At 40.1% G+C, this 12,626-nt stretch overlaps 1 protein-coding gene across 5 annotated transcripts in view; it reads right to left on the reverse strand.

The window, feature by feature from the left end:
• Positions 1–12,626, reverse strand: part of ULK4 (unc-51 like kinase 4) — a 559,288-nt gene that overhangs the window by 117,784 nt on the left and 428,878 nt on the right. The window contains exon 36 of one of the 5 annotated variants that reach the window (XM_057704481.1): positions 7,608–8,608. The exons of the other annotated variants lie outside the window; for them this stretch is intronic. Within the exon in view, the coding sequence (XP_057560464.1) occupies positions 8,522–8,608 (87 nt within the window). The 3' untranslated portion in view covers positions 7,608–8,521. Of the gene's footprint in view, positions 1–7,607; positions 8,609–12,626 lie in introns of those variants that run through there. 5 annotated transcript variants of the gene reach the window in all.

Here is a 12,626-nt window from a genome sequence, read left to right on the forward strand (position 1 = left end):
CATACCACAGCTGAGTGCTCCAGCACGTTCTCTGTGCCAGGAGGGTGTTGAACGTGGGTGGATCATCAGACCTGCTAATAGACGGTTCCCATGAAGAGCTGTGGGGTTTCCTGGGCCCATCTGCCACAATTCTTAACATTTCTCCCACTCTGTGTTCAGAAAGAACTCTTCAGGTTGGTTTCATAAATAATTCACTTGGCTTTTGTCAAAGTTTGTTCTGTTATTCAATCCCTCTGGCTGGGTTTTAAAATTTGAAAGTCATGTTTTGTTTTATGGATGCAATAATCTTTGAAGTCTTTGTGAGAATACTAATTAGAAATTTTTTTTAAGTCTTCTTTCTTCTTATTTTTTTTTCCTGTGGCCACTGGCTTTTCTGGTTCACCTGTGGCCACTCTTTGGCCACAGACTTCCCTCAAATGTCCAGCGATTCTTTGTCTGCCCGTCTTTCATAAACAAAGATCTAATGACAGATGACTGGTACCTCAGGGATTTTTAAGATCTCACTTTGATGTCCCTGGGGAATCTGCTCCTGAAGGATGCTGCTGAGAGCTGTGGGCAGCCTTGCCCTGGGGTGAGTTAGAGAGAAATGGAGGAGAAATGAAGACAACCTCCGAGGAGGAACAGGATGGAAGGCTGGGCATCCACTTTGGAGGAGGGCAATGGCTCTGGGGCACCAGGGCAGCCCAGCCCGGAATTCAGTTACTCTTGTGCCCACCACAGAGCAACCTGGGGAAGACCCTGTAATGAGCAGCTCCAAGGTGCGGGCTGGGCCTGGGCTCTGCCCTTCCTCTGAGCCTCTGCTGTTCCTGAGCCTGGGATTCTTCCAGAGCGTCTCAGCACTTATGCTTCTTTCCCTATGGTGGTCTGCGGTTTCCTAAATTCTGAATACTCTTTCTGTTAAACTAATTGTGTCTCCTAGAAATTTCCCAAAATAGGCATCTATCACTGATACTTTTCCTTGTTTTCAGTGAGATTATGCATTTTCACTTATTTTTACACTTATTTTGGTCATTTCAATGATTTTGGGAGGTGATCAAGGTAAACACATGAACTTTTTCACCATCGCAATTTAAAACCTCAACTTGCTTAGAAATGTACACGTATGTCAATGTATGTGTGTTTATGTGCATGTGTGTATACACATACACACATATATGTCATGTGTGTGTCTAGAAAGAAATACAACAAAACATTAACTATGGTAATGTATGGACTATAAGTTTCAGGATGACATTACTTTCTTTTTACTCTTATATATTGCCCAAGTCATATTCCTTTGTTTTTGGATGCTGTGATTTTCTTATAACAAATTCACATATCATAAAATTCACCATTTTAAAGTGTACAATTCACTGGTTTTTAGTATATTCACAAAGGTATAACCATCACCACAACTAGTTTTAGAACACCTTCATCATTCCTTGCAAAACTCCGTATCTGTTAACAGTCACTCTCCATTCCCCTTTCTCTCCAGTCCCTGGCAAACACTAATCTTTCTGTCTCTGTAGATTTGTCTATTCTAGTACATATTTCATAAAAATGGAAACATACAGGGACTTCCCTGGTGACGCAGTGGTTAAGGATCCACCTGCCAATGCAGGGGACACAGATTCGATCCCTGGTCCAGGAAGATCCCACGCCAAGGAGCAACTAGGCCCGTGCGCCACAACTACTGAGCCTGAGTGCCACAACTACTGAAGCCCACGCACCTAGAGCCTGTGTTCTTCAATAAGAGAAGCCACAGCAATGAGAACCTGCAATGAAGAGTAGCCCCTACTTGCCACAACTAGAGAAAGCCCACGCGCAGCAACGAAGACCCACTGCAGCCAATAAAAATTAATTAATTAACTTTAAAAAAAAGGAAACATACAGTGTGTGGCATTTTGCATCTAACTTCTTTCACTTAGCAAAATGCTCTCGAGTTTCATCTATGTGGTAGTATGTATCAGTATTTCATTTCTTTTTATGGCTGAATAATATTTCATTGCATGGATACACCATGCAATGAAAATTATTTATCCATTCATCAGTTGATAGACATTTGGATTGTTTCCACGTTTTGGCTATTATGAACAATGTTACTATGAACTTCATGTGCAAATTGTGTATTACTTTTACAAGTAAAAATACTGCTTTAGAAAAATTACAAAAATATCTTTTCAAAAAAAGTCAATAAGTCAAACTTTTCAATAATGTAGACTGGCTTTGCTCCTGTTACTCAAAAACATTTGGTTTTACTATACTCTTAAAATCTGTCTAATACTTGGATTTAATAAATAATCTAGGAGTAAGCAGACATTCTTGCATTAACTGGTGGTCAACTAATAAGTGTAACCTTCTTTTCAATATGGTGAAAGTACACTGATGTATGTTAACTTCTATGGTATTTCTAGTCATTATATCAGAAGAAGAGGTCTTCCTTCTGAGAATATCATCTTAGAATATATTTCATTCTGTCACATACAACATTCAGAAAACAATACTTGTGCACTGAATTAAAAACCTGCCCAGACCGTGAAAAAAGAGGGAAAAAGTCTATTTTGCCGCCCACTCATGGAGTGCAACCTTTAGAAAGGGATTATTTCCATTACATTTTCATCAGGGACTGGCAAAGAAAAGTATATCATGTTATTACAGAGTCTGGAAATGTAATGACTTCCAGGTTGCTAAGCAACGCAGTAATGTTAAAGGCCCCAGTATCTGTGATCTCTAGAGACACTCTCAAAATTTCATTAAAGCCTTCTCACAACCATTACACAAAAAGTCCATGTGGAGTTTATAAACAGACTTCGTTTCTTGACATTATAATGAAGGAATAAAAAAAAAAGCAAATAGCATCAAAACTTTTGTGATACTTAAAACCAAATATTTTAGAGACCTAATTAATGAAACATACACTGTTTCTTGGGGGTTCACAGAAAGAAAGCAAGTACTATCAGTTTATAGTAAATAAGAGTATTTAATATCCTGAAAAAAATTATACTGTGTAGAACTTAGCAACTTTCTTTAAAGGATAAACATGTCCTGTGTATAAATCAGGAAAGGAGGCAAGGATAATTGGAAATGAGAATCCCAACCACTGTTTGCTTCAAGGAGGGTCATGACAGTGGCTTGTCTGCAACTGAAATAGGAAAGCAAGATGCTACGGGAAATAATTCTCAGAAACACTTTCAATATATTTCCTTTAGCAGTGGTGTTGGAAAAAGCTAGCCCCTGAGACAGAAAAAGTTATAACAGGTCCCAGTAAGAACCCCATGCGTATCACTGGGATACTGGTCTAGGATTTTTGGCTCAACCCCCTAAGATGCTAATGAGAATTGGTCTCTGTGGGCCACCGAACCCCCTCATCCGTCTCCTGAAGTTCTAAGGAGAAACAGCAGAAAGAGATCGTGTGGTTTGCTCAGCCTTACTCATCCACCCCACAAATCAAAACAGCGAAAGATCAAAGTAAATGTCTACTGACATAGATCAGAAGGGTCATTTATTGCGGTGGTTGATTTTAAAGGCAAATTCTTCAGCAGAAACTATGCCTGAACGTGGGGTCGTCAGATTTGCTAATATAGAGCGGCAGAGGGTTCGTATTACCCAGGTTTTTATTTTCAAAGCCCAGCCCCTAGGAACTCAGGGCATGGATATGTTTACTGATAAACTGATGGGTGCTTCTCTCTCATGTACACACACACACACACGCGCGCGCGCACACACACACACACGCTCATCCAGGCCTAGGCACAAGCTTTTTAAGTGAGCATATCTGTGATACAGAAATCAACTGCAAAGTGAAAATTCAAATCTTACAAAAGATATGGGATTTCATTAAATCATTGCCAGTAATGGTGGAAGAATTACATCCAAAGTCTTTGACAAGGGAAGGTCTGACAGATAGACAAGACCGGATGGTCACCAGCTAAAGAAGAGAAAAATCTCTTCAAGTGTGAAGAAAGGGCAGGAACTTTAAAGGGGAATACTAATTTGAATAGCAATGGAAAATTAATGAAGACCTGAAACAGTTTTGCAGAAAAGACCACATTTTATGATGATGCTGAGGTTAAATATGTTACAATGTGCCATCATGCAATTTTGATAATGTGAAAGATGACACACAAAAATGTCTAGAAGCGCTGGTACAGCCCAGTGTGATGGAGTGAAAGGGTCCAGCTACAGGTTGCCCTGGCAGGGTTCAGGTGGGGTCTGCATGCTCAGAGTAAGACCAGCCCTCTGCTGACTCTCGTGGGCAGAGAGATGTGGGGTCACCTCTGTCCTGGCTGGAGTCAGGAGAAGGCCCAGAACTCTGCAGGTACCAGCAAGGTCCCTGCCTCTTGCTCACAGCCTCACCCATCCCATCTGCGTGACCTGTCAGGACCAGTCTCCAATACCCACACCTCATCCTAGTTCACGTTAAACACTATGCAGAGCCCAGGTCTCCCGGGTCACCCCTCCTCCCCTGGACTCACATCCACAAGTCCTTTCTCGGGTTGCTTGTTCGCAGAGCTGGCTCTGTGGTTCTCCCTGCGGCTTCCTGACCATTCTCCATCTCTCCTCCATAACCTCCCCAGCTTTAAACCTAATGTTGCCAGAGAATACCACCTGCTACTTTTCCCTGCTGCAGCTGTAGATCACTGGGTTGCCAGCTCACTGTCCTTGTCCCCCGACGCCACTCTTGTCCCAGTGCTTGGTAATATTGCCATTTATAGAGGGGGCCTTCTAGCATCACTCAGGTCCCTGGCTTTCCCTCCTATGGCCTTGTCTTCCTCCACACCTCAGACACTCACTCCTGTGGTCTTACTCTAGACCTGGTTATTGCCACGAACTGGCAGCCTTCCAGAATCCACATCTGAACAGCCCATGTTCTGATAACCACCTCTCACCGTTCCTCCTTCCAGTCCAGACTCCCTTTACTTGGTATATCTCAACCATAACATGTCCCAAACTCTGCTCCTGATTTCTCCTCTCCCCCTGCAACCCCCCACCCCGCCCCGACCGACTCCTCCTGAGTTTTGGCCAGCTAGGTTTTGGGGTAGGCCAAAACTGGAATCATCTTTGACTGTTCTGTTGGCCTCACAGCCCATTTCCAATCTCCTGGCAAATTCCATTGATTCTACTTTCAAGATTTATCCAAAACATAACCACTCCAAGCCATGACCAGGACTCCCCAGGACTGCAATAATCTGCTGGCATCTTTCACCCCTCACCCGCTTCAGTGACTACTCTCAGCGAGGCAACCAGATCATCTCAACCCTCTGCTCAAAACCCTCCACAGGCTTCCATCGCACTCAGGATAAAGGCGAGTCTTTGCAAGGATAACTTCCTCCCTCCACCAAACCCCTCTCTACCATCTCCCTCACATCTTATACATCTATTCCTTGCTCATTTTGCTTCGGACACACTGGCTTCCTTGGGGTTTCTAGCGCACATTGGGTAGGCACCTGCCTTGCAGACTTAGCAAATGCTGTCCCCTGTCTAGTGTGCCCTGCTCCAAATATCCCCCCGCTTCCTTCAGGTCTTTACTCAGATGTCATCTCAGTGAGACCTACCCTGGTCACATCATCTAGAGCTGCAGATGTCCCACTGTATGTCCTATCTTTCTTTCCTTCTATATTTTTCTTCTTAGCACCTTTACTATCTAAAATATCAATAGTTTATTTAATAAATGCAGTTATCTCACTCTCTCAGGTAAGCTCCAGTAGAGCAGGGATCTTAGCCTGTGTTGTTCACGGCTCTGTCCCCAGCACTGAGCAGGCACTGTGCAACTGCTTGCTGAGTGAGTGGGCACTCTTAGTGAAGACTTTTCCTGCATAGTATTACGAAATGCTCAGTAACCCATTATAAGAATGCCTTCCTAATGTTGTTAAAAGGCAAAATCGATTCATTTAAATAAATTTCAGTTTCATTTCTTGAGATCAACCCCCAGGCAAACATTTTGTCATTATTTGCCACAGTTGTTAGGAGGACAGTTTAAGTGAATTTACATTAAGTGATTCGTTTTCCAGTGTTACTTATTCCAGAACAAAAAGGAACTCCTATGTTGCAAAATCATATACCTAAACCTGGTCAAATATTTCTGTTAATCAATTTCAAACACTTGCTTATATAAAACAACAAGAGGTCATAATTCACCTTTAAATTCAACTTTTCTAATGGCTTGAATTTAAAATACTCTCTCAGATAAATATTTAAAGTATCATCTGAAATTTTTTATCTTCAGCTTTTTCTATGATTATTTAAAAACTGAAAACTCAAAATCCAACTCTGGTTCTTTGTTACATACAGCATAACAAGTTGAAAACAATCCTTCTGAGGAAAGAAAGATATTCCTATATGTATAATGTAGACATTAACTATTCTTTCAGTGGACGGAATTCATTTATTAATATTGTTACAGAGTATATAAAGGAAAATTGCATTTAAAATATTGTTTTAAATACAAAAATTAGAAATGTTTAATACAGGTCTTTCAAAGGAAAGAGACTCCAGAGCAATTTTCATTGCTGTCTGTATCCACAAGGAAGTATTTCTCAAACATGTTCCTCCTAATTCTTAACATGCTTTTGTTAAAAAAGCATGTCATTAGAGAAATCCCACGTTACCAAGAGAGTCTAGAACATTCGGCACAGCAACAGCTGCTCAGTGGGGTTGATGATGGTCAGAATGATGACAAAGAATCAGGAAAACTCCACAGTTGACTCATAATCACTATTGTTTGAACCAGATAATAAGCCCCTATAAATGGGAATGTTCAAAGTTTGAATAAATAAGTGATCCCTCACAGCTTCTTCCCTTCCTTGGTCATGAGGAGGATACAGGACATAAAATAAATTCCAGGGACCCTTAGCTGTTTACTTATAATTTAAAACGGGTTAGATTCTCAACAAATTAATATTTTGCAAGAAAGCAGTATGTCTTCTCTCTTTTTGAGGGATATTATACCTGTTCCCAAGGATAGCAGATTGGTCCTTTCCACGCTTTAAAAATTAGTGCTTAAAAATTAACTATTTCTTTTGCTCCATCAACACTGGCACTTTTTTTTTTTATAGTCTTTACCCTTTACTTTAAGAAGCTGTGGGGAATACAGATATTCACACGGTGCCAAAGCATCTCTGTGAGGATTACTTAGTAATCGCAAAGGGAAACACGTATCTACCTCATGGAGAGAAGCAGCAGATAACCCCCTAGCCAAGCAATCAAGGTTAGCATCGCTGAAAGTGGGGCAGCCTAGCACCATATGCTTCCTGATAAAAGAGGAGGGGCCATTGCCAATGAGATACTGTGACCGAAAAAGCTGTGAGGAAATATTTATGCTATTTCAGACTGTTGGACATTCTAACAGACGACTGACTCAGGCTCTCCAAAAAGTCAATTTCATAGAGGAAAAAAAGGCAGGAAGACTCTTCTAGATTAAAGCAGACTAAGAAAATAGCAAATTCAGTATGTGAGCCTTGACTGGAACATGGCTTTTTAAAAAAGCTATTAAGTCGTTTTCAACAGCTAGGAAAATTAAACATGAACTGGATATTAATGATATTATGAAATCGTTATTAATTTTCTTGGGTGTGATAATGTTATTGGGCCAAGTGTCATGATCCCTTTGCTTTAACGTGATTTAAAAACCCACGTAGAAATAAAAAATATTATGGTGACAACACTTTGCGTGAATAAAGTACATACAGAGACTTGAAAAATATGGGGAAACGATAACAATTCTGGTAACTTTTGATTACACAGGTGTTCATCATATTACTCTTTCAACTTTCGTGTGGTTTTGAAACGTTTCATAATAGAAAGGTGGGTAAAGATACCACCCATGGCAATGGGAATGCAAAGAGGAGAGGGCTCGTTAGGGAACGAACTTTATTTAACAGAAGAATTTCAGGAGGTGGGTAGGGAGCTGAAATACAGAAGTCAAAACTGAAGGGAAATTATGCTGCCCAGGGCCCACAAGCATCAGACTGAGAGAAAGAGGACATGAAAGCGCCCAGCCTGGCCATGAGGAGCCGCCATGTGGGATGGGGTGGGGGAGGGGGCAGAGGCACAGAGGAAACGGAGGGAGAATGAGACATGTTCAAGGTGGAGTTTGCAGAAGTTTTCTTTGTTACTTGCACATCCTCAGGAAACCTACGGCAAAGATCCACATAGTTCTTCTTTGAGGTGGATGTGGTTTCACCCACAGAAATACAGAAGTTTCGGTCTTGAGAGTGACTGGCTGTAAATGACCCTATTCCACTGGCCATAAGCTTCCTGATTTTGTCTTGCTCAAAACCTCAGGAGTGTTTTCTCAGGGAACTAAGGAAAAAAATTTTCGGCAAGATGTTTCTTCTCTTTGTTGGAAAGATACAACTAAATTAATCAAAGAGTTCTCGATTAACTTGTGGGTGCTGTGGTGATCGTGGGCACAGATCCTCATCCAGCATGAAAACAAACAGTGTGTGTGGATTCAGGGAAAGACCCCTCTTGGGAACTCCTAAGAGCATCCTCTCAGAGTCTCAGGAAAACGTTCTAAGGGATGAGATTTCACAGGAATTGATTACACTTGCTTTTTACTCCTTTGGGTACAAAGTGTTTCTCTAAAACTTTTCACTGGTTTCACAACAGTCTCCGCATTTTTTTCTTCCTTTAGGAAAATAAGGAAGAGATAAGTCAAGAAAAGAAAGCCTTATCATGAGAAAAATAAGCTAGGAGGGAGAGGTATCATTTTGCTTTCTTGTTACACTTTAAGGAATAGTTCTTTACTTTTCTAATAGAAATCAGGCCCCTTCTGAATCTACATCTACCACTCATCCTGCTTCTAAAACAGAAAAAGAATGGCTGCAGAATTCCCAGTTTCCTCATTTGGTCTCTTCAGAGCTTTAAAAACTCTGTATGTGAAGAAATGCTGTTATACTGATTTTCAGCAACACAACATCTCTGTTCTCATGATGAAAATGGAAAGGACCAGGGGACCTAAGTGAGAATTTGGAAGAAAAATGATGGTGAGTATAGCAAGATTTTCTGAAAGCCACAGGGTAAAGGGTCCCCAAGGGATGGATATTTGTAATAATCTTTCATACTAATCATCTTCAGAGAGTGATCCCAAGTCCTACTCCTGCCACCTCTGCTGCACAGGTAGATGGGTGGACAGGCAGGTGAAAGGAGTTAGCAGCCGCAGCGTGTTATGACCACTCTCCGCTTTCATACAGTAGTCAGTAATATACCTTTAAGCCAGTTTTACAGAACAGGTTTGCGGTGGTTTGTGTGTATAGTCAATATTTTGAATGTTGGAGCAAGCTAGCTTTAATTAAGACACAAGTAGCTAATCTACAATCATTACCCTCTGAGAAAACTCCCACTGATATCAAGTTTAAGGGATAGGTAAACTTGGGAGCGACTGAAAGGATTTCTATCACATTCTTAAAGCTGGAGTACAAAGTATAATTATAAAACCACCAAACTTCCTGGCAAATTACAGTAGATAATTAAGTTCTTAGGTTTCCCCAACATTTTCTCAATGTTCTAAATACAGACTAAATAAGGAAGCGCACCCTAGGGGCAAAACATATCCCAACATCATTAGCACAAATTAAACATCCTATTTCTTTCATCTGTTACTGAAAATTCTGCTTTTAGAAAGTTATTGTCACAAGATTGGGAGTTTAAACAGATATTTCAAGAAAGGGCCTTTTTGTAACTCACAGGGAGGAATCTGCCACATTATTCCCAAGATGGCTCTCTAATAACCAGTTTACCAGTCACAGACACACTCATTACCTGGCCTTAGAAACTGTAGGGCCACACTACCAAATGTAAAATAGATAGCTAGTGGGAAGTTGCTGCATAACATAGGGAGATAAACTCGATGATGGGTGATGACTTAGAGGGCTAGGATAGGGAAAGTGGGAGGGAGTCACAGGAGGGAGGGGATATGGGGATATATGTATAAATACAGCTGATTCACTTTGGTGTACCTCAAAAACTGGCACAACAGTGTAAAGCAAGAGCTTAAAAAAAACTGTGGGGCCAAGTGTATTTTGGGGTTGCCCTCTCTAAAATCATCCAGGCTTGCTCAGCTTTGGGGAAAGAGGGAACTCCTCAATCAATGCTCAAAAAGAGACTGTCCTTCAGAGTGGAACTCTCGTTTTTAGAAGAGCTCCAAAAGCAACTTACAGATTCAATGCAATCTCTATCAAAATTCCAATGGCATTTTTCAAAGAAACAGAACAAACAATCCTAAAAGTTATATGAAACCACAAAAAGACCCCAAGTAGCCAAAGCAATCTTGAAAAAGAACAAAGCTGGAGGTATCACACGCCCTGATTTTAAACTATATTACAAAGACACAGTAACCAAAACAGTATGGTACTGGCATAAAAACAGACAAATATATCAATGGAACAGAATAGAGAGCCCAGAAATAAACCCACACATATATGTTCAATTAATTTTTGACATAAGAGCCAAGAATATACAATAGCGAAAGGTCAGTCTCTTCAGTAAATGGTGTTGGGAAAACTGGATAGACACATGTAAAAGAATGAAGCTGAACCATTATCTTACACCATACACAAAAATTAACTCAAAGTGGATTAAAGACTTGCACATAAGACCTAAAACCATAAAATTCCTGCAAGAAAACAAAAGCAGTAAGCTCCTTGACTCTGATCTTAGAGATGTTTTTTTGGATCTGACACCAAAAGCAAAGGCAACAACAGCAAAAATAAACAAGAGGGACGATATCAAACTAAAGAGCTTCTGCAGTGAAGGAAACCATTAACAAAATGAAAAGCAACCTACTCAATGAGAGAAAGTATCTGCAAATAATATATCTGATAAGAGGCTAATATTCAAAATACAGAAAGAACTCATACAACTTAGTAAAAAAAAGCAATCTAAATAAAAAATGGGTAGAAGATCTGAATAGACATTTTTCCAAAGAAGACATACAGATAGCCAGCAGGTATATGAAAAGATGCTCAACATCACTAATCATCAGGGAAATGCAAATCAAAACCACAAGGAGATGTCACCTCACACCAGTCAGAATGGTTATTATCAAAAAGACAACCACTAACAAGTGCTGGTGAGGATGTGGAGAAAAGGGAGTCCTTGTGCACTGTTGGTAGGAATGCAAATTGGTGCAAACACCATGGAAAACAGTGTTGAGGTTCCTCAATTAAAAACAGAGCTACCATAAGATCCAGCAATTCCACCTCTGGATATTTATCGAGAGAAAACAAAAACACTAATTCAAAAAGAAATATACAGAAGCTGAGATGAAGCAAGAGAGCAGCACAGACATATATATACTACCAACTGTAAAATAGATAGCCAGTGGGAAGTTGTTGTATAACAAAGGGAGTTCAACTCGAGGATGGAAGATGCCTTAGAGGACTGGGACGGGGAGGGAGGGGGGGGGAGTCGAGGGAGGGAGGGAATACGGGGATATGTGTATAAAAACAGATGATTGAACTTGGTGTACCCCCCCAAAAAATAATAAATAAATAAATAAAATTAAAAAAAAAAAGAAATATATACCCCAATGTTTACTGCAGCATGATTTACAATAGCCAAGATAGGGAAACAATCTAAATGATAGAAGAATGGATAAAGAAAATTTGAAATGCAAACACACACACACACACACACACACACAGGAATATTATTCAGTCATAAAAAAGAATGAAATCTTTCCATTTGTGACAATATGGATGGACATTGAGGGACCTATGCTAAGTGAAATAAGTCAGACAGAGAAAGATAAACCCCACATAGGCTCACTTTTATGTGGAAACTTAAAAGAAAAAAAAAGGGTAAGAAAAAGCCAAGCCCATAGATACGGACAAAAGATTGGTGGTGGGGAGTGGGTGAAATGGGTGGAGGGATTAAAAGGTACAGATTTCCAGTTATCAAATAAATAAGTCATGGAGATGTGATGTACAGCATGGTGACTATAGCTAATAATACTGTATTGTATATCAGAAAGTTGCTAAGAAAGTAAATCTTAAAAGTTTTAATCACAAGAAAAAATGTGTAACTATGTATTGCAATGGATGTTAACTAGACTTACTGCAGTGATCATTTTGCAATATATATAAATATCTTTTACTACTAAAACTAATATAAAGCTATATGTCAGTTTTGCCTCAATTAAGAAAAAAAATTGCTCCTGGAAGGGGTGTGCAGTTAATAAATGTCCTCTGAGGTAGGTCCTTAAAGAGTTTGTCTTTCCCTTCTTAACTTCTTACAATCAGAAGGCTGCATTTAACAGGCCTCCTTAATCCAATTACTGAATCAGGTAACAAATCCAAATTGGTCCCTGCCTCTCTATCAAATCTGGTTCTCCAGTGCATCAAGGAGAAAGGTGGCCAGCTACTCAGTAAGAGCACAGGCTAGGGTCAGTTCAACTTGGCTGATTCCAGCCTGCCAGGTCCTAGTTTGTGGCCTTGGGAATGTTATGTAAGCTCTTTGAGTCTTAGGTTTTAACCTATAAATGGGAACAATCACTTGAGCTGACCTCTAAGGCTGCTGTGAAGATTAAATGAGGTAATTTGCCAAAAGTCCTTAACATAGTTAGAAACAACATCTGCTGACCACCTTTCATTGGCCAGACACTACAACACGCTGAAGATACAAAAATGAACAAGAGACAACTAACT

Source organism: Hippopotamus amphibius, chromosome 13, assembly GCF_030028045.1.
Source record: "Hippopotamus amphibius kiboko isolate mHipAmp2 chromosome 13, mHipAmp2.hap2, whole genome shotgun sequence".
Lineage (NCBI taxonomy): Eukaryota > Metazoa > Chordata > Mammalia > Artiodactyla > Hippopotamidae > Hippopotamus > Hippopotamus amphibius.